Raw genomic sequence first — 22,622 nt, 5'->3', positions numbered from 1 at the left:
AAGTAGATCTATAGACCAATGGAACAGAACGGGGACCTCAGAAATAACGCCGCACATCTAAACCATCTGATCTTTGACAAAGCTGAAAAAAGCAGGCAATGGAAAAATGATTCCCGATTTAAATGAACGGTGCTGGGAAAACCGGCTAGCCACATGCAGAAAACAGAAACTGGACCCCTTCCTTACACCTTATATATACAAAAAATAACTCAAAGTCGATGAAAGACTTAACTGTAAAACCCAAAGCCATAAAAATTCTGGAAGAAAACCTAGGCAATACCATTCAGGACACAGGCATGGGCAAAGACTTCATGACTAAAACACCGAATACAATTGCAACACAAGCCAAAACTGACAAAAGAGATCTCATCAAACTAAAGAGCTTCTGCACAGCAAAAGCAACTATCCTTAGTGTGAACAGGCAACCTAGAGAATGGGAGAAAAGTTTTGCAATCTACCCATCTGACAAAGGTCCAATATCCAGAATCTACAAGGAACTTAAACAAATTTACAAGAAAAAAACAACCCCATCAAAAAGTGGGCAAAGGATATGAACAGACACTTCTCAAAAGAAGACATGTATGCGGCCAATAAACATAGGGAAAAAAGCTCATTACTGTTGGTCACTAGAGAAATGCAAATCAAAACCACAGTGAGATAACATCTCACGCCAGTTAGAATGGCGATTATTAAAAAGTCAGGAGACAACAGATGCTGGCGAGGCTGAGGAGAAATAGTGAGACTGAGTCTCACTCTGTCACCCAGGCTGTAGTGCAGTGGCGCAATCTTGGCTCACTGCAACCTCCACTGTTGGTGGGAGTGTAAATTAGTTCAACCATTGTGGAAGACAGTGTGGCGATTCCTCAAGGATCTAGAACCAAATACCATTTGACCCAGCAATCCCATTACTAGGTACATACCCAAAGGATTGTAAAACATTCTACTCTAACGACACATGCACATGTGTGCTTACTGCAGCACTATTCACACTAGCAAAGACTTGGAACCAACCCAAATGCCCATCAGTGATAGACTGGATAAAGAAACTGTGGCACATACACACCATGAGAATTCTAGTGGGTGTTTTCTCCCAACACTGTAAATATTTCACTCCACTCTGTTTTCATGGTTTTTGTGAAGAAGTCTAATGGAAGTCTTATCCTTGCCTTTTCCTCCTCTGGCTTCTTTCAGGATTTTTTTCTTCATCTTGATTTTTTTTTGTAGTTCGAAAATATACCAGCCGGGCATGGTGGCTCACGCCTGTAATCCCAGCACTTTCAGAGGCCAAGGCAGGCAGATTACCTGAGGTCAGGAGTTTGAGACCAGCCTGGCCAACATGGCAAAACCCCATATCTACTTAAAAAAAAATACAAAAATTAGCCAGGTGTGCTTGTGGGCACCTGTAATTCCAGCTACTTGGGAGGCTGAGGCAGGAGAATCACTTGAATCCGGGCAGCAGAGGTTGCAGTGAGCCAAGATTGCGCCACTGCACTACAGCCTGGGTGACAGAGTGAGACTCAGTCTTGGGGAAAAAAAAAAAAAAAAAGCAAGCAAATATACCCAAATGTAGGCTTTTTGGCCTTTATCCTTTTCTGGAGTTCTCTGAGCTTCCTGGATGGCAGCCTGTATCCCTGGGCTGTGATCGTCACAAACATTTCTGGGTTTTTTTTTCCACCTTAGGTGGGGCAGGACAGTTAGAGGGGGCTGGAGTTGGGCATTTCCCTTTTCCCAGGTTGCTAGGCTCTGATGAAATCCGAGTAGGTCAAAATTTAATAAAAGAGTTTATACTGAGGGGAGGCCATGTCAAGAGCAGAATGCTCTAGGTATGTTTCACTTCTTTTTCTTTTTTTCGTTTGCCATGCCCTTAGCATGGGTATGTTTCAAAATGGCTACCATTCTCCTTCTGCTGGAAGCACAAAGTGATTTTCTCTAATCTTCATCGTGAAAACCTAGTAGAGCTCATGGAGGTAAGATCACAAAACTGTGGGCTCCCCTAACAGGCCTGTGCCACCACACCCGGCTATTTTTTCTATTTTTAGTAGAGGTGGGGTTTTGCCATGTTGGCCAGGCTAGTCTCGAACTCCTGACCTCAAGTGATCTGCCTACCTCGGCCTTTCAAAGTGCTGGGATTACGGGTATGAGCCACCGCACCTGGCTTCCTTGGGGTTTTTAATCTTAGATCTGGCCAGAGGTGTAATGACAGTGTAGGTGTTGGTCCCAGCACTGGTGGCTGTGGAGGTTCCTGCTCGTGGGTCTGTACTCCAGGAATTTGTGGTTCTATCTGTATCCTCTTCTCTGTATCTCCAACTTGGGATGTGACACTTTGCTCTGCGGCCTCAATTCTCTAAGAGATCCAAGAGGAGTTGTTGATTTTCAGCTTGCTCAGATTTTTACTTGTTGTTAGATGGAGCTTTGAAGCTCCTTCCGTGCCAGTGCAGGGCCACTTTCCACATGCACCGTGCCACTGAACACCAAGGGTGTTTTTCTCCAACCCTGAGGATCAGAATGTTTGTTCTGACAGAGGCATGGGAGGCAGCAACTATAGAAGCATTTAAGCCTCATGGAGTCCCAGTGAGCCATCTGCTCTTAGGAGTATAGACCTAGGTGTGTCACATGGCTTTCCTTTTAAAACACGAATCCCAGCTGGTCAGGATGGTCTCCTGTTATGTCCCGACCAATATGCTTACTGGAAACATACCTGCTTGCTTCACCTGCAAAATACTAAGTCTAGGGGGATAGCCCTCAAGAGCTTTTTGGTTTACATCCCTAAGCTCCCACTGCATGCCTGTGCGACCCGCCCTCCATTGAAACTCTGGACACTAAGGCTTGGGTGAGCCTCTCTAGTTAGCAGCACTTTGCTTGTGTTGCCACACATTGTTGCTGGAAGAATTAATTGTGTCCCCATGCAGCTCCATGAGGAGGGGACACTTGGAAGCTTATGCCTGGTTTCCTCTGGACTTTGACCCATGGGCCTCTTCCCTCTGCTGATTTTAATCTGTATCTTTCACTGTAACAAACCATAACTGTTCTGAGTCTTATGAGTCCTTCTAGCGAATTGTCAAGCTTGAAGGTGGACTAGGGGACCCTGACACAATGTCATAACTCGATGGGGATAAGTGTGAGCCGGAGCAGCAGTTCTCATGGATCCTCTGAAGTGCTGCGGCAGAGCAACGTGCAAAGGGGTGTCTCTGCTCCCAGCTGTGGTGGGGGACTACCAAAGCCAGAAAGCTAGGAATCACCATGAGGTCGTGCCCTCATACTATTAGAATCAAGACAGTATCTCTGAGGAGGCCCCATAACCACCCCAAAAGCAAGTCTTTTAAAAAACTAATTAATTAGTTTTTAAAGACAGGGTCTTGCTCTGTTATCTAGGCTGGAGTGCAGCGGCGTGATCAAAGCTCACTGTAGCCTTGAACTCCTGGGCTTAGAGTCAATTAAGAAACTACCATAGGCTGAGTGCGGTGGCTCATGCCTGTAATCCCAACACTTTGGGAGGCCAAGGAGGGCGGATCATGAAGTCAAGAGATCCAGACCATCCTGGCCAACGTGGTGAAACTCCGTCTCTACTAAAAATACAACAAATTAGCTGAGTGTGGTGGTGCGTGCCTGTAGTCTCAGCTACTCGGGAGGCTGAGGTAGTAGAATTGCTTGAATCCAGAAAACGGAAGTTGCAGTGAGCCGGGATCGTGTCACTGCACTCCAGCCTGGCGATAGAATGGGACTTGGTCTCAAAAAAAAAAAAAGAAGCTACAACAATATAATAGGTCTAAAGGAACAGTGAGAAATACATTCAAGAGTGATTTAAAAGTTAAATGTAAAATACAGAAGCAAAAAAGAAGTTAAGGAAGAGGCTAAGTGCCAATGAAAACTATAATGAAACAAAATCTAATAGACCTTATTACACAGAATTAGAGAACCTCTGTGCATTGGCCGGGTGCAGTGGTTCATGTCTGTAATCCTAGCACTTTGGGAGGCCAAGGCAGGTGGATCACCTGAGGTCAGAAGTTTGAGACCGGCCTGGCCAACATGGTGGAACCCTGTCTCTATTAAAAATACAAAAATTAGCCAGGCATGGTGGTGCGTGCCTGTACTCACAGCTACTGAGGAGGCTGAGGCAGGAGAATCACTTGAACCTGGAGGCAGAGGCTACAGTGAGCCAAGATTGCACCATTGCACTCCAGCCTTGGCAATAGAGCGAGACTCTGTCTCAAAAAAAAAAAAAAACAAAAAGAAAAATCTCTGCGTATTAAAAATGCTGTAACAAAGACAGAAAATGTACATGCCAAAGGGATGTATGTGTGTGTTTATGCATCTGTGCGTGTATGTGTGTTTAAGCATCTGCATGTTTGTATGTGTGTGCTGTGTATGAAATAAACCAAAGAGAACAGTGGATGAAAGACAGAAACACACCACACATATGAAAAGAAACAAACGGCCAACAAGCAGGGACAAAGAACATTCTTAAAGCCTCAAAATGGCAAATACAAAAATGAAGGCAGGAATGATCCCATGCTGGCCAGGAAGTGGTGACAGAGGCATGTCAGAGCTGATGAGAACAGCTCCCAGTAGGTCCACCAGATCAGATTCCACCCAGAAACACCGACAAGCTTTGGTGTTCCTAACCTTCCGCTGGTAACTGCACTTCTCAGAATTGACTCAGAGGAAATGATACAGATGGTCACAGAGGCTTGTGTTAAATAATTATTTATAGGCACAAACAATCTCGATGTTCAAATAGTAAGGGAACAGATAAATGAAGATGCAGCTGTAAGATAGAAAACGATGCGGCCAGTTGTGTCTGGAAATATTTTATAACGTGGAAAATGCTTATCATAAAATGTTGACTGGAAAAGGATAAACATAATATGTAGAGTATGAATCTATTTTTTTTCTTCTGAGATGGAGTTTCACTCTTGTTGCCCAGGTTGGAGTACAATGGTGTGATGTAGGTTCACTGCAACCTCCGCCTCCTGGGTTCAAGCAATTCTCCTGCCTCAGCCTCCCGAGTAGCTGGGATTACAGGCGCGTGCCACCACACCCAGGTAATTTTTGTATTTTTAGTAGAGGTGGAGATTCACCAAGTTGGCCAGGCTGGTCTTGAACTCCTGACCTCAGGTGATCTGCCCTTCTCAGTCTCCCAAAGTGCTGGGATTTACAGGCATGAGCCACAGTGTCTGGCCTAAGTTTCTTTTAAAAGAAGAAAGATAGGTATACAGGAATAGAGAAAGACTGGAAGAAAATGTGTCTAAATGTTAATAGTACTTATCTCCAGGTAATGATCCATGAACTGATTCTGAAGGTCTGTGTTTGAAACAGGGTCTTGCTCTGTCTCCCAGGCTGGAGTGCAGTGGTGTGATTATGGCTCAATATAGCCTTGACCTCCTGGGCTCAGGCGATCCTCCCACCTCAGCCTCCAGAGTAGCTGTGACTATGAGCAAACACCACCATGCCCAGCTAATTTTTTTTTTTTTGTAGAGATGGGGGTCTCCCTGTGTTGACCAGGGTAGTTTGAATTCCTGGGCTCAAGTGATCTTGCCTTGGCCTCTCAAAGTACAGGCATGAGCCACTGAGCTGGAACCTGAGGGCCATTTTTATTCTTATGATTTTGCGATTTTAAAAAATTTTCTCCAATATAAATGTAGTAGTCATAATCGGGAAGAGTTTATACGTACATTAAAGAAAAATATCAAGACTTCAATATAAAGAGTGACAAAGCATATATTCAAATAGTTTTCAAAAAGATCAATAGGCTGGGTGCAGTGGCTCATGCCTGTAATCCCAACACTCTGAGAGGCTGAGGTGGGAGGATCACTTGAGACCAGGAGTTCGATACCAGCCTGGGCAACACAGCGAGACCACCCCCTCCCCTGCCCAAAACAAATTTAGCTGGGCATGGTGGTGCACATCTGTAGTCCCAAAGTCCCACCCACTCAGGAGGCTGAAGTGGGAGGATCACGTGAGCCAGGGAGTCTGAGTTTTCAGTGAACTGTGATCACACCATTGCACCATGGAAATAACTTTAATGTCCACCAAGAGTACCTAGTAGCCCAGACAGAGCACTGTGCCCGTTTAGAAGTATAACAGGACAGATCAGATGCTTGAAAAAACCTGCTATGAAGCTAAAGGCGGAAACAAGATAAAAAACTATAGATATGCTATGTTTAAAATAATGCAAAATTCTATATGAACAATGCAGAGAATAATGTATCAAAGTGCAAAATGCAGCTTTATTAAGAATTGTGGGCATTTTATTTTTTGTAAGTCCACGTTTTCTGAAGTGTGGTTATTTTGCCGGCATAATTTAAAAAGCATACTGAAAGCATCTTATAAATGATAGCACTCCGTACAAATGTAAAGTGTTATCACCAAGAGGGCAGCTTATTCTGCTTAGGACTAAGTAGAAATAACAGTCATTCCAGATTAGCTCTGTCTCCCTGTCTCTGAAGGCTGTCAAGACAGGGAGAGCCACCTTTTCCAAGGTGCGCAGCACCGCTCCATGTGGGACCACTATGGAGCCCCCTCTCTCTGGGCTCCAGCTCCCCTTCTCTGGTGGGTGCTGGGGCTTCTTTTGTGACCTGGGCTGGTGACTGGTGCTACATGGTAAGAAGCCCTACAGGGTAGCCTCACCAGCCCAGGGTGCCCCTGCCCGGCCCTGGCCAGTGAAGGGGAGCTTCCAGACACATCTATCCCAATGTTGTGCCCATCTTCCCTGGATGCCCTGGGCACTGTGTGAGAGATCCCAATTTCTCACCAGGGGCTAGATGGCAAGAGGCGATGTTGGCATGTTAGGACCTGGCTACAGTGATGCTGGGTCATGCTGTGATGGCTGTGGGAATGCCCCTGACGACACTGTCACTAACACACAGCTCTGCAGTACAGCTATTTATATGAGGTAAGTCCAGGAAATTTGCTTTTTTCAAATGCCCACCACCCAAGATTATCCTCGTCTCTAGCACTATAATAATGTTCACTGGGAAATAATGCTATTCATAATTCTTGTTTATTATTATTCTGAAATAATAGTTTATGGAGGAAACTCCTGACTGAAGCCATGTCAGGAGCCCATCCGAGAATCCCACAGTTGACACGCCTCCTTTTGATTTTGCACAGGGTCTTGCTTTGTCACCCAGGCTGCAGTGCGGTGGTGCGAATCTTGGCCCACTGCAGCCTCGACCTCCTAGGCTCAAGTGATCCTCCCACTTCAGCCTCCTGAGAAGCTGGGACCAGAGACATGCCACCACATCTGGCTCATTTTTGCATTTTTTATAGAGACCAGGTCTCACCATGCTGTCCAAGCTGATCCTGAACTCTTGGGCTCCAGCGATCCCCTTGCCTCCCAAAGTGTTGAGATTACAGGTGTGAGCCATGGCACGGAAGGATAGCCCTTCCTTTCATAGGCAAGAAAGACCTTTCCCCTTGTCAACAACTTCCAAGCCCATCAAGGAAAACAGGTGGCAGGACTAGCTCAAATGGCTCTCTACTCTCTTCCTGGAGTGTGGTCCATCAGGGGAGGTGACTGACTTTAAATGAGGCACCTGGCATGCAGACCTGATTGGGGTGATAAGGCAAGGCTCCCACACCTGGAGGAAGGTGGTCTGGATCTAGGCGGCAGGGAGGATCGGGGTCCTTTTCTAGTTGGGTACCTTAGAAAGTGGCGACTGACACAAAAACACATCATGTTAGTTTCGAGGTTTGCTCCCCAGGTGGAAATTCCTGCCAGCTCAGGGGGGAACTACACACAACAGCTTTGCTACATCCAGGGCGTTGATGGGGTCCACGTCCCTCAGCCCAGCATCCCCTGCACCCAGCAGGCTGCCAGGCACGTAGTATGTGCTGAGCAAGTGTTTGTTGAACTGGATGGCCAAGGGCTTCCCCTCGCTGTGCAGCCTCTGGTGCTCGGTGAGGTGCGAGCTCCAGCTGAACATCTCCCCACATTCCTCACACTTAAACGACTTCTCCCCGGAGTGGATTTTCTGATGTTTAATGAGACAGTGGTTCTGGCTGAAGGCTCTGCCGCACTCGCCGCACTTGTAGGGCTTCTCGCCGGTGTGGATGCGCTGGTGCACGATGAGGGACGAGTGGCAGCTGAAGGCCTTCCAACACTGGCTGCAATCGAACGGCTTCTCGCCCGTGTGGATGCGCCTGTGCACAATGAGGTAGGCGTGGGAGCTGAAGGCCTTGCCGCACTCGCTGCACTTGAAGGGCTTCTCGCCGCTGTGGATGCGCCGGTGCACCAGCAGGTACGCGTGGCAGCTGAAGCCCTTCCCGCAATCGGAGCACTTGAAGGGCTTCTCGCCCGTGTGCGTCCTCTGGTGGAGGGTGAGGCGCGAGCGGCTGTTGAAGGCCTTCTCGCAGTCGCTGCACTTGAACGGCTTGTCCCCGCTGTGGATCTTCTCGTGCACCGTGAGGGATGAGTGGCAGGTGAAGGCCTTGCCGCAGGAGCCGCACTGGTAGGGCTTCTCGCCCGTGTGGATGCGGTGGTGGCGCGTGAGGTGCGTGCGCTGGTTGAAGGCCTTGCCGCACTCACCGCAGCGGTAGGGCTTCTCGCCGGTGTGCACCCGCAGGTGCATGCTGAGCAGCGAGCTGCAGCTGAAGGCCTTCTCGCAGGCGCTGCACTTGTAGGGCCGCTCGCCCGTGTGGATGCGCTGGTGCACGTTGAGGGACGAGTGGCAGCTGAAGGCCTTCCCGCACTCGCCGCAGAAGAAGGGCTTCTCGCCCGTGTGGATGCGCCGGTGTTCCAGGAGGTTGGTGCTCCAGGTGAAGGCCTTGCCGCACTCTTCGCACTTGTAAGCCTTCTCCCGGCTGTGCCAGCGCCGGTGCAGCGTGAGGGCGGAGCTCTGGCGGAACGCCTTCCCGCACTCGCCGCACAGGAACTCGCCCTCCCCGGCGCCTGCCCCGCGCTGCTGGCGCGCCGCGGGGAACTTTTTGGGCTCACTTGGCGTGGAGGCATTTTCCTCTGCACACAGTCTCGCGGGGGCCTTGGTTCCGCGCTCAGTGGCCTGGACGTCCTTGTGTGTGTCTAGAGAGGGTTCCCCCTCGGGAACGCGCTCCTGGGCGAAGAGGGCACATCTGAGGGGGAATTCCTCTATAGGGACGTCCCAGACGCTGGCAGGCGCGGGCGCCCAGGGCGCAGCCTGACTCCTCTGCAGAGCACAGGCCTGGCGCCCCCATGCCTGCGTCCCGCCCAGGGGCCACTCCAAGATGGGCTCCTGGGCCGGTTCTTCTTTGCACATGCCCTGCTGTTGAGAGGGCACCTCCTTCATCTCCCATTCTGTAAGATATTGAAAATGATTTTCTGTGAGCAAGCGGAAACCTGGCCTGGAATTCACATTGGAGAACTGACCTGGAGATGCAGATAAGCCTAGAAAAGGGAGAAGAGGCCACCAGGGCCAAGGCTGGAAGGCGCAGACAGAGAGAAGAGAGAGCCCAGGATGAGATGCGCAAACAAGTTTGGGAAGAAGGGAGAGGAAGAAAACGGAAGGAGCCACAGACAGCGAAGACCAGGAGAGGCAGAGAAGCCACGGGAATCCCTGAAAGAGCAGCTACAAGCCCCCAGGGAGCTGAGACGGGGGAAGCTCAGGGAGCCGGTGCTCAGGATTCCACTCATTGAGCCGGGCTGGCCGACTGCTGTGTGTCAATACCATGACAGGCAGGTGCTCACCACACACAGAGCAAATACAAGTTTTTAAAAATGAATTTAAAAATTGTCTGTGATACCAAAAGGAAAAAATGACTCCCCACACCCCAGCGCTTCCCTTTAGAACCCTGGGAATTGCAAATGCTTTCTCTGTCTCCAGATGCTGCAAATCTTTCCAGAAGCAAAATGAGCCTAGTCCAAGAGTCCGGTCCTACGTGTAACTTCCTGCTTGTCAAAAACATACAAGAGGCTGGGCTCAGTGGCTCATGCCTGTAATCCCAGCACTTTGGGAGGTCGAGGTGGGCAGTCACTTGAGCCCTGATCAAGATCAGTCTGGGCAACATAGTGAGACCCATCTCTACAAAAAATATACAAATTAGCCAGGAATGATGGCACATGCCTACAGTCCCAGCTACTGAGGAGGCTGAGGTGGGAGGATCACCCAAGCCTGGGGAGGTTGAGGCTGCGAGCTATGATCATGCCACTGCACCCCAGCCTGGGAAATAGAGAGGGAGACCCAGTCTCAAAAAAAAAAAAAAAAAAGCTATATTCTTCCTTTAGGTGAAGACAGCTGCCCTGTGTGCTGGGTTGGATCTGTCTCCTCTGTCAAAGGGGGAGGTTTCTTTCTCTGCTGCATACCACATCTGATTAAACCTGTATTAAATAAGAAGGCTTTTTTTCTTTTCTGTCTCTATAGCAAGGTTTTCTGAGCGGGCAGGAGATTTTATTTCTAATTCTGTCCTCCCCAGGCTTAAAAGGGAGTAGTCTAGTGCAGTGGGCAGAGCTACATGGTGGTGCTGCCTGTGGCCCCAACCAATCCGGAGGGGCAGGGCAAGCGGAACTGGCCGTGATGCACATGGAAGGTAGCCAGGGGGAGAGGGAACAGCACATACAGAAGTTCAGAGGTGAGACAGTAAGATGAAGACAAGACATGCAGAGGCAGGAAGGCTGAGAGGTGACCCTGGAAGGGTGGATGCATTCAAGGTGATCAGATGCCTTACTCAGACGGCAGCCAGGGAAGAAAGGCCTTTTGCACAGAGGATGACGTGATCATAATGGTGTCTTGGAGTGGGGGTGGAGCAGGGGTTGGGGACAGGGTCTCACTCTGTTGTCCAGGCTGCAGTACAGGGGTGCAATCACGGCTCGCTGCAGCCTCCAACTCCTGGGCTCAAGTGATCCTCCCACCTTGCTTCTCAAAGTGCTGGGATTAGATGTGTGAGCCCCCATGCCTGGCATAATGGTTTGTCTTGAAGGTGGCTTTGGTGGTGTGTAAGGAGGAGTTAGGGAAGCAGGTCAGGGAGGCCATCTGAATAATTCAGGTGAAAAATGGAAACTTCAAACTGGTACCAAGGCTGTGAAAATGAACAGAACGCGGCAGATCTGAGAGCTATTTAGGAGCTAAAACTGATGGCCTTAGCTGTTGCCTGAAGGTGGCAGGGGAGGAAATGGGGGAGAGGGTGACACCTCAGCAAACACCCAAGCCTGAGTGGACTGTGGAAGCTTTAACAAAGATAGGGATGGGAGGAGAAAGGGCAAGTTCCAAGTCTGGTTTTAGACGTGTGGGCAGAGGCCCACGAGATGGACGGTGACAGAGGGCCACAGCTCAGCCAGTATTGCTGCAGTATAGACCACACCCACACCAACTGGGAGGTGAGAGTCTAGGGAAGGTCCACAGAGCAGAGAGAAGAGGCCCAGGCCAGAAAAAAAGTCATTTTGGCAGCAATCAGGGCACATTCATCTAAGAGTCAGTGTGCAATCAGTAAACATCACACAAGGACGCTCACCACGCCACGGCAGTGCGGAAGCCGGAGTGCACGCTGGGCTTCCAAGGTACGTAAGGCTTGCTTTCCTTTCATTTCTTTTTCTCTCTTTCTCTTTCTTTCTTCCGTCCTTCTTTCTTTCTTCTCTTTTTTCCCCTCTCTTTCTCTTCTTTCCCTCTCTCTTCTTTCTTTCCCTCTCTCTTTCCCTCTCTCCTTCCTTCCTTCCTTTTTTTTTCTCTCTCTCTTTCTTTGAGACGGAGTTTAGCTCTGTCACCCAGGCTGGAGTGCAATGGTGCGATCATGGCTCACTGTAACCTCTGCCTCCTAGGTTCAAGCGATTCTCCTGCCTCAGCCTCCAGAGTAGCTGGGATTACAGGTGCTGCCACCACACCTGGCTAATGTTTGTATTTTTAGTAGAGACGGGGTTTCACCACGTTGGGCAGACTGTTCTCCAACTCCTGACTGCAAGTGACCCACCTGCCTCGGCCGCCCAAAGTGCTGGGATTACAATCCACCTGCCTCGGCCGCCCAAAGTGCTGGGATTACAACCCACCTGCCTCGGCCGCCCAAAGTGCTGGGATTACAACCCACCTGCCTCGGCCGCCCAAAGTGCTGGGATTACAACCCACCTGCCTCGGCCGCCCAAAGTGCTGGGATTACAACCCACCTGCCTCGGCCTCCCAAAGTGCTGGGATTACAACCCACCTGCCTCGGCCGCCCAAAGTGCTGGGATTACAACCCACCTGCCTCGGCCGCCCAAAGTGCTGGGATTACAACCCACCTGCCTCGGCCTCCCAAAGTGCTGGGATTACAACCCACCTGCCTCGGCCGCCCAAAGTGCTGGGATTACAACCCACCTGCCTCGGCCGCCCAAAGTGCTGGGATTACAACCCACCTGCCTCGGCCGCCCAAAGTGCTGGGATTACAACCCACCTGCCTCGGCCGCCCAAAGTGCTGGGATTACAGGCGTGAGCCACTGTGCCAGCTATGTGCAGCTTTAGAAAGGTCTATCCACATACAGAGGAACAACGCAGAGGAAACAGTGACATGATCAGTTACCAGAGAACAGTTATCTCTGGGTGGAAAGATTATGCAGGGATTTCAATAACATTTCAGCCTCATTTTCAGTATATTTAAATACGAATCAAACAAAAATATGAAGTCTTTAAAAGTTATAATTTTGGTAAAGAGGAATTTTTAAAAACTTGTAATTTTGGCAAGTATCAGAGGCTGGGGTAAGAAATAAAGACCAGGAAGCTGGAGCTGCAGCCGCTGTTGCAGTTTGGGGCTGGGTGGTGTGTGGGAGTGGAAGGGGACAGAGGAGGGGCTGTCTTCCCTGATCCCCATGCTCTGCACCCCACAGCTTGTCAGCTGCCTTTCCCGCAGAAAGGTATTTCTCAAGCTTTCCAGACAACTGATGTGCTCAGCAGTCACTGTCCACTAAATTAAGCAGAAATTATTTAATTCACTTATTCATCAATCAACTCAGAAGAGTAGTCTACAGAAAGAATGCTGGAGAAGAAAAAAAGACCACGTTCTGCTCAGGACCCACCCTGGTCCCCTTTCCCTCACAGAGGGCTGCCCTCTTGGCCGTATCCTTGAAGCCCTCACTGACGTTGACCCTGACCCCGATACTGGCTTTGATGCTGACACTGACCTGAGGCTGATGCTGGCGCTGGCCCTGGCCCTGGCCCTGACCCTGACACTGATGCTGACACTGACCTGACGCTGATGCTGGCCCTGGCCCTGGCCCTGACCCTGATGCTGATGCTGATACTGACACTAATGCTGACCCTGGCCCTGGCCCTGATGCGGATGCTGACCCTAATGCTGATGTTGATCCTGATGTTGACCCTGGCCCTGAAGCTGACACTGACCAGCACCAGCTGCCCCTCCCCTGGCGGCCCCCTGCCCCCAATGCCACACTCTGCCGAGTGCTAGTCAATGCCACTGGCTCAATCTTTCTATTTCTGCCTCCCCACCCCCATCAGCAGGTATCCATTTGGTCCCAATGGCCAGGTTTATCCCCTGTTGTATCCCAGAACAGGTCCTAGCACACAGGCGGTGCTCAGTATGTGTGAAGGGAGGCAGGCAGGAGGGTCTGGCAGGGGCCCTGAGATGGGAACATGGAGATGGGGTGAACTGAGGGGGAAAACAGGAGCTGCAGGAGGAGGTGCACGGGGGGGCCGGGGTACCCTTCCACCTGTGCCTCTGCTCACCTGGACAGGGCCCTCCAGGGACGTCTCTCTGCACGCACCATGGCTCCTCACCTCGTTCCAGATGGGAGATCACGTCTGGCTTGTGCAGTGGAGGCCCTGCTCCTAAGGAGAAAGCGTGGCTGGGCATGCTGTGGCTCTCCAGGCCCAGTTGACCTTATGGGACGTCCCCTAACAAGGACAAGGCCTGTGACATGGACACCCTCTCTGGGAACAGGAGAGGTGAGGGGTCTCAGACTGGAACCCAATTCCCAGTGCACACTCTGAAGACCCCGTATGTGCTGACGTCCCACTTAACTGCTTGAGGACCATTCCAGAGCCAGCTGGCTCCAGGGTCCCACCTTCCTCTCTTCTCTCCCTATCCTCACCCCAGGACCAGGGGAAATGCCAAGCGAGGATACTATCAGATCCCACACTGTGCCCTGACAACTCCTGGCACGGCCAAGGCCCCTGGCCATGAGTGCCCCAAGGCACAGGCCATGTTTCCCACTCCATGACATGTCTGGCACCAGGGCCAGGACTGAGGGGATCCTCCTTAATATCTACCATACAGAAGAAGGCTGACAGCAGATGCCCAGCCCAGGGGGCGGGGGGTGGGGTGGGGGAATCTTACCTAGGGCAAGAAGGTTCTGGTAGTTCTCCAACATCACATCGCGGTACAATGCCCTCTGAGGGGAGTCTAGCTGACCCCACTCCTCCTGGGTGAAGTCCACAGCCACATCCCTGAAACTCACTGATTCCTGAAATGACATAGAGGTTCTCACTCACCCAGGACTGATTCTGTGTCCGTGGTTCCAAGGGAGCCAGAGATTGATTAAGGACCCTATGAGTAAAGGGTTAACCTCAGGTGATCTCCCATGCATAGAAGGTTGTGTTATAGACATTGACATGACTGAATTTGAGGGCAGGGAGGGGGCTGGGAATTGGCATGCATTCCCCTACTGCCTTCTAGAATGGAAAAGCGGGTCTGAATAGATACCACTGGGCCATGGCAACTTGAGATGGGGCCTGGGGGACAGGGATGTACATGGCTGCTGCATCAGGCTCTAAGTCCTGGGTGAGATGCTATGCTTTCTGGGGTCAAGAATTTCAAACTTAAAAACTTGAAAATTATTAATAGTACAAAAATCCCAGCAACTCTATTCAAAACTCACTAATGCAAAAGGATCTGAACCCAGACTAGAAACTGTTATTACACTCTAAGGAAGGGAACCTTGTATATATCAGCAAGTTCTGTGCCCCAAGGGACTGAGGGAGGCTACCTGCAGTCCTCACCCGACTGCCTTCCCATCCCTCCTGCCTGCTCCCCCTGGGCCTGGGCATCCTGGCCGCCAACCAACTCCAGACTTGCTTTGATCCTTGAAAGGACCAAATAGATGTCAAGTAATTTCACTGCATCCCAGAGACACTTAAGGAATTCCAAAAACCTACTCAACACAGTAAAATGCACAACGTCCAACATCCAATCAAATAACTAAAAGGTAAAAAATATTAATGAAATCAGAATTAAGAGTATAGGTATTAGAACAGTATGTGTTTACCTCAGAAGAAGGCATTAAGGGAGAAAAAGAAAAACAAAAAAGATATTAAGACATAGAAAACTAATAGCAAGGCCGGGCACAGTGGCTCATGCCTGTAATCCCTGAAAATCAATGAAACAAAAAAATAGTTCTTTGAAAAGATTAATAAAATTGGTAATTAAACATATATTTGCTATATGACTCAGCAGTTTGACACCTAGGTATTTATGCAAGAGAAATGAAAACACACAGCCATATGTGTACTCAAATATTTACAGCAGGCTTACTGTAATAGCAAAGGCCTATGAACAACCTACATGTCCATGACCTGGTGACTAGATAATCAGACTGTGGAATATCCATCCAGTGGAGTAACAGGCTGAATTGTATACCCCCACCTCAAATTCTTTTTTTTTTCCTTTTTCCTTTATTTATTTATTTATTGCATTTTAGGTTTTGGGGTACATGTGAAGAACATGCAATATTGTTGCCAAGGTACACACATGGCAGTGTAATGTGCTGCCTTCCTCCCCATCACCTATATCTGGCCAAATTCTTATGTCTTAACCCTCAGTAACTCTGAGCAAAGTACTTTTTTTTTTTGAAACAGGGTCTCACTCTGTCATCCAGGCTGGAGTGCAGCAGTGGTACAGTCTCAGCTCTCTGCAACCTCTGCCTCCAGGGTTCATGAGATTCTACTGCCTTAGCCTCCCGAGTAGCTGGGATAAAAGGTGTGCACCACCATGCCTGGCTAATTTTTGTATTTTCAGTAGTGACAGGGTTTTACCATGTTGGCCAGGCTGGTCTTGAACTTCTGATTTCAGGTGATCCACCCACCTCAGCCTCCCAAAATGCTGGGATTACAGTCATGAGCCGCTGCACCTGGCCTGGAGAGAGGTTCTTTAAAGAAGTAAGTAAGTTAAAATGAATTCATTACAGTGGGCTCCAGTCCAGTAAAACTGGTATCCTCATAAGAGGAAATTTGGACACAGACATAGAGGAGGTAAGACCATGTGAAGATTCAGGGAAAAGCTGGCCATCATCTACAAGCCAAGGAGAGAAGCCTCAGAAGAAATCGACCCTGCTGACACCTTGATCTGTCTTCTTGCCTCCTGAATGGTGAGAAAATCCATTTCTGTTGTTGAAGCCCTCCTGCCATACTTGTTATGGAAGCCCTAGCAGACTAATATCTCACTCACCGATAAAAAGGAACAAACTAGTGATTCACACAAGAACATGGATAAACTCAAAAAACACACAATAAGCGAAATAAAGCAGAGACAAAAGATCACATAGTATAGATTCCATATGAAATCCTTAAAGAGGAAAAATTACAGCCAAACTACAGTGGTGACCAAGGGGAGGGGGAGAGGACATTTCTGGGTATGGAAATGTCCCATATCGTGATTGTGGTGCTGGATACGCAACTGTGTATGTTTCCCAACCTCATCAAACTGTATACTTAAAATGGCGCAACTGCGCTTATATAAATTACACTTCAATAAAACCTGACCCCCCAAAACACTGGATTTCAGATGGAGGTAGAGATGCGGACAAATGTGAGAACACACTCAAACATGATGGATGATGACAGCTGAGGGAAGGAGAAAACGGGTTGAAACAAAGCTGCAAGTTGGGCCTGGGGGCACACACCTTGGCCCCAACGACTCAGGAGGCTGAGGTGGGAGATCTGCTTGAGCCCAGGAGTTGGAGGCTGCAGTGAGCTATGATCCTGCCACAGCACTTCAACCTGGGTGACAAAGCGAGACTCCATCTCAAAAAAAAAAAAAATAGCTCCAGAGGCATCAGATACAGTGCTGGCCAGTGGGGCTGTCAGAGGTTACATGGCTGCAGCGTGGGGAGCATCAACCAGCAAGAGCAGGGGAGGGTCTGAGGCCCACACAGGCCTTTTTGGTGGGTATTTCTGGCCCACTGGGAGAAGCCCATGTCCAGTGTGTCTTCATTCTGCAGGAAAGGGAATAAGAAGCCCAGAGAGCCGGGTTCAGTGGCTCACGCCTATAATCCCAGCACTTTGGGGGGCCAAGGTGGGTAGATCACAAGGTCAGAAGATTGAGACCATCCTGGCCAACATGGTGAAACTCTGTCTCTACTAAAACACACACACACACAAAATTAGCTGGGGGTATTGGTGCAGGCTTGTAGTCCCAGCTACTTGGGAGGCTGAGGCAGGGGAATCGCTTGAACCTGGGAGGTGGAGGTTGCAGTATGCCAAGATAGCGCCACTGCACTCCAGCCTGTGACAGCGGGTGACTCTGACTCCGGATAAAAAAAAAAAGCCCAGAGAGTATGTGTTGGAATCAGATGCTGATGTGGAAATGACACTAGCAGAGAAGTCAGAACAGACCACACAAGATGTCCCGGGAAAAAGAAAAACTTGAACTGTGAGTGTGAACGAGACTGTCAAGAGAAAATGCCAAAGGTGATATGTACTCAGGAGAGTCAACTGGTTATTCACAGATCTAACAAGCTAACATTTTAGGAATAGGAACAATAAATGCACAAAAAGGGCCCTACCTACCACCTTAAGGTAGCTGTATACACACACATCCATACATGCACATGCATTTTTTTTTTCTTTGAGACAGTCTCACTCTGTCACCCAGCCTGGAGTGCAGTGGCATGATCTCAGCTCACTGTCACCTCCACCTCCCAGATTCAAGCGATTCTCCTGCCTCAGCCTCCTGAGTAGCTGGGATTACAGGCAAGTGCTACCTCGCCCAGCTAACTTTTTTTTTGTAATTTTTAGTAGAGATGGGGTTTCATCATCTTGGCCAGGCTGGTCTTGAACTCCTGACCTTATGATCTACCCACCTCGGCCTCCCAAAGTGCTGGGATTACAGGTGTGAGCCACGGTGCCTGGCACATGCACACATATTTTTTTTGGCTGAACATTTGAAGGCAAGTTGCAGACGTCATGACGTTTCACCCTACAGTCTTCAGCTTGTATCTCCTGTGGACATTCTCTTATATAATCACAGTACTATTATCACACCCAAGAAATTTACTATTGATACAATATGACCTAAGATACAGCCCACTTTCAAATTTCCTCAATTGTCCCAAACTCCCCTTTATCGCTTTTTTTAATCTATATTTTTAATCTATACCCTAATCAAGGAACATGTGCTGCATTTGACTGTCAAGTTTCTTGAGAAGTATAAAGCCTTGGGACACACTACAGAAGTGAGGCACATCTCACAATATGCGTTTTACAGCTGTTTCTGTCTGTAATCAGCCATCACCTCTTTTGAGTGGCAGACTGACGAAATCACAAAATGCTAAAAAAAAAAAAAAAAAAATCAAAAGACCCCTCATCCCACCAGATCTTTCACTCTACTGTACTCTCTTTGTCAACTGCAGGCTTCTAACTACTACCGTGGGGTGGGGTGGTTGAGGCAGAAAAACACAATGAGCAACAGAGCCCACAGTCTGTAAAATGAGGGATCTGGGTCCCATTTGGTTGCAGAAGTGCCCAGGGCCAATTACTTGCTGAGCCCCCAGATTCTCTAAATCTCCAGGTCTCTCCATGAAGGCTCCATGCCAGGGGCTGGGTACAGAGGAAACGACACAGGGATGTGTCTCTTACTGTCATTCTTAACCCAGTGCTGCAATCCAGCCCTTCCTCAGCTGCTCCAGTGCCCCTGCCTGATTCCATCCCAGTAAACTCCCCAAACAAGAACCAATGATGCAAACACCCTGCACCAACCCCTGGCCACGACGTGGACAGGCAATGCCACCCCATATGAGCTGCCACCTGCTTTCTCAGGTTCCACTAAAACCACTCCTCAGAACTCTCAGCACAGCACTGGGCAGAGAGATCCCAGCAGCTGGCCCACTAAATCAGGCTGGAAGAGCCATTCGATAGAGTTCATCTTGAGGGCACACCTGGGGCAACATCTGGACTCTTCAACTAGAGCTGTTCCCACTACCCAAAGCTTCCGGAGGACCGGCCAGCAGGTACACGGGTGAAGGTCTGTGGAAGGCTGACGATCCAGGGCTGGGGAAGGAATGTGCCAACCCTCTTCATAAAGAAGGACTAACACACAACCACTCACCTTGGACCTGGTTTCGGGAAGACCCCAACCCGATATATCCTCGGGATTCTCTTTCAGGGAAAGAGCAGGATCCTGAGAGGAAAGAGCTGGGGAAGGAGAAATGAGGCAAGGCATGGCCGCCACGTTCACGGCTGAGCTTAAAGCCCACCTGTCGTGGCACAAGTGAGAATCAGAAAGGAGGCAGAACCTGCCAGCCAGGCCGGGTGGGGAACAAGCCCCAAAGTTGGGGAACGAGCACCAGCTGATACAGCATCAAGGGATAATTCTGCCTGTGTCTCAGACACTCCAATTCATGAAGGAAAGAGCTGCTATTCCTCCCATCAAGCACGTCTGAGTGGGAGCAAATGGGTGGGCACGGGGAAGAAAGAAGCAGGAGGCCAGGCGCAGTGGCTCACACCTGTAATCCCAGCACTTGGGAGGCCGAAGCGGGTGGATCGCTTGAGCTCAAGATAAGCCTGGGCAACACGGCGAAAGCCCGTCTCTACTAAAAATACAAAAATTAGCTGGGCGTGGTGGCCTGCGCCTGAAATCCCAGTAACTCGGAAGGCTGAGGCGGGAGAATCGCTTGAACCCGGCAGACGGAGGTTGCAGTGAGCCAAGATCAATCCACTGCACTCCAGTCTGGGTGACACAGTGAGACTCCATATTTAAAAAAAAAAAAAAAAGGGCGGGCGCGGTGGTCTGTAATCCCAGCACTTTGGGAGACCGAGGCGGGCGGATCACGAGGTCAAGAGATGGAGACCATCCTGGCCAACATAGTGAAACCCCGTCTCTACTAAAACAGAAAAATTAGCTGGGCGTGGTGGTGCGCGTCTGCAGTCCTGGCTACTCGGGAGGCTGAGGCAGAAGAATTGCTTGAACCCAAGGAGGTGGAGGTTGCAGTGAGCCGACATCGAGCCACTGCACTCTAGCCTGGCGCCTGGCGACAGAGCGAGACTCTGTCTCAAAAAAGAAAAAAAAAAAAAAAAAAAAGATGATGGATGCTTCTGGGAAACTGGCCTGATCTCTCTGACTGTCAATATCCTCAAGTGCAAATCCACAGACGCTGACTACAAGAGCGAAGCTGTACCTGTCTTCTTGGACTCCGGGGCAGGGGTCTCCATGGCCCCCACGGCAGCCTCCCTGGGAGTGGGCAGCTCTGTAACCTCCCGGACCCGGGGCAGGCCCAGTGGAGCGAGTCCTGCTCCTGGGGCTCAGAGGCCTGCAGCGGAGCCTCGCGGGGCGGCCACGCGCGCTCACAGCTGCACGATCCACGCACGGAGGCCCCTCCCCGCGCCTGGCTGAGGTGGGGCTCAGGCCGGCTCCGCAGACACCCACTCCCCACACCGGGCTCAGCCCCATGCCCGGACCACACACGCCCCGGCACACCCCCGCCACAGGCTCCTCGGGGCGAACCCGCGCTCAGGGACCAGGGCCAGGCCTAAAGTTCCGCGGCCCGGTGCCATCGGACGCGGAGCGACCAGCGGAGAGGTCCCGAGGCAGACAGAGACCGCCGACGGTCTGACGGACTGGCGAGTAAGCGGACGGGACTTCCACAGAAGGACGGCGACTACCACAAAGAGCAGCCAGCGGCCGCTGCGAAAAAGTGCGCCTGCGCGGAACGGGCGTGAACTACACCTACCGGGAGACTTTGCGCCGCGCAAGCGTTGCACTCGGTTTCCCAGAGGGTGGCCGGGGATGGGCTTGCGACCGGACGCGGACGAGTATGTAGCACAGCCTTCTGGGAAATATAGTTCCCGGGACCGCGGCCGGGAGCTCGGGCATCCGCTATGCTCTTGCGGGCAAACGTCGCTGTGTATCTTGATGTGCGGACCAGAGCAGGGCCGCTGCATAGTGTCTAATTGCGAAGATATTAGGAGGGCGGTGCCCAGGGACTAGGAATTCTCCTGTCAGTTCGTCCATCTCTCCAAATGGAGTTCGTCCACGTCTCCCACATCTGTCTGAAAGAATCAAGCCCTGGCTCTGGGGGTGATGGGCCTGGCCTCGAGGGGTTTTCCAGAGGCCCTGCCCCCACTCCTCCTTCTGGAGCCACACATCTGAGCTCACGGGCGGGGTCTCCAGAGTTGGGAGAGCCCTGTCCACAGTTCACCCTCAGGGCAGGAAAGGAAGGTCTGGGTGGAGGCCCAGTTGTGGCACAGGGCTCTGCCAAGAACACAGTGACGACGCCAGCGACAGGAACAGCGAATATGTACTGAGTACCAACCACATGCCAGGACTACTTCAAGAACCTGACGTGCATTTTCTGGCAGAATGCTCACAGCAACCCAGGGAGGTTTGCTGACTATTATTATCCCATTTGGGAGATGAAGAAGTTGTGGTACAGGTGTCCCAAGTCACACAGCCAGGAGTAGGACTCCAGCACCGAAGTGTATTGCCACATTCCTACCGAGAGGTGATCTGGGGTGGGGCAGGGTGGTGCACACTCCAAACCCTTCAGCCTCCCACCTTGACCGCAGCTTAGCTTGGCCACAGGCTCTCACTTGACACCTGTGTCCACTGCCCACATCAGCACAGCTGTGCCCGGACCTCCCCTGGCCAGTGCAGCGCCCGTGTTTGATTTTGTTTTGAGTCTGGGTCTCACTCTGTTGCCCAGGCTGGAGTGCAGTTGCACAATCACGGTTCACTTCAGCCTCAACCTCTTGGGCTCACACTGTCCTCCCACCTCAGCCTCCCGAGTAGCTGGGACTACAGACATGCACCACCACGCCCGGTTAATTTTTGCATTCAGCGCGCATTTTTAATAGCAACCCGGGACAGGAGTCTTGGTGGGATGTGGAACTGTTGATTACATAGTGTATGAGTCCTTTTCTACGTGTGTAAGTTTGTGTATGTTTGTTTCTCTGTGTATCTTACAGGTGTAGGTGTTTGTCTGCTCTTGCCTCACATTTCTTACATGTTTCTGTCTGGGTGTACCTCTGGGAAACAAGTGTGTACATGCATGTGTGCACAGATGACTGTACTTATGAGGGCGTATATGGACACTGTCTCAACAGTTCTGGAGTCTGGGTGTGTGTTTGTGTGCAGGCTTATGTACATGAGACAGGAATGGGAGTGGAACTTGTGTGCATGGTGTGCTTGCTGATGAGTGTAATGTGATTATCTGTTGACATCTGGGTATTGACTAATAGGTTGGGTCTGAGTCTTTCTGTGTAAGTGCACATGTGTACCTGTGTGCCTCACTGTGTTTACACAGGCCTGAATGTATGACTGGTGTATCTGTGCATGTGACCCTCTGCGTGTTCACCTCTATAGACTGGATGTTGGCAGTTTCATCTATGTCTGGTTGCCTGAGTGTATTCTGTGTGATAGTGAGTAGATGCCTTATGCAGGTGACTATGGACGGCGTCTTGTTCAGGTGAATCTGTAAACCTGTGTGTATGTGCTTCTCCCAGTTTTCTCTGCATGAGTCTCTG

The 22,622-nt window shown here is 50.3% G+C and overlaps 1 protein-coding gene across 3 annotated transcripts; it reads right to left on the bottom strand.

Annotated features, from left to right (window-relative positions):
- Window positions 1-6,203: 6,203 nt before the first annotated feature.
- Window positions 6,204-20,765, bottom strand: ZNF74 (zinc finger protein 74). 3 transcript variants are annotated; one of them, XM_008990216.5, is made up of 5 exons: window positions 20,279-20,765; window positions 19,210-19,295; window positions 14,227-14,353; window positions 13,617-13,718; window positions 6,204-9,271 (listed from the first exon to the last, which is right to left on the bottom strand). In XM_008990216.5, exons 1-5 carry the CDS (start codon window positions 20,310-20,312, stop codon window positions 7,722-7,724), a joined length of 1,899 nt encoding a protein of 632 aa, XP_008988464.3. In that variant the 5' UTR covers window positions 20,313-20,765; the 3' UTR covers window positions 6,204-7,721. The 3 variants fall into 3 exon arrangements, with proteins under 3 accessions (XP_008988464.3, XP_078197321.1, XP_035124666.3); XM_078341195.1 differs by lacking the exon at window positions 19,210-19,295; XM_035268775.3 differs by lacking the exons at window positions 13,617-13,718; window positions 14,227-14,353; window positions 19,210-19,295; window positions 20,279-20,765 and adding an exon at window positions 10,742-10,989.
- Between the last annotated feature and the right edge of the window lie 1,857 nt (window positions 20,766-22,622).

Source organism: Callithrix jacchus, chromosome 1 (assembly GCF_049354715.1).
Source record: "Callithrix jacchus isolate 240 chromosome 1, calJac240_pri, whole genome shotgun sequence".
NCBI lineage: Eukaryota > Metazoa > Chordata > Mammalia > Primates > Cebidae > Callithrix > Callithrix jacchus.
The sequence above is the reverse complement of the archived record's forward strand: the minus strand, read 5'-3'. Positions and strand labels throughout refer to the sequence as shown.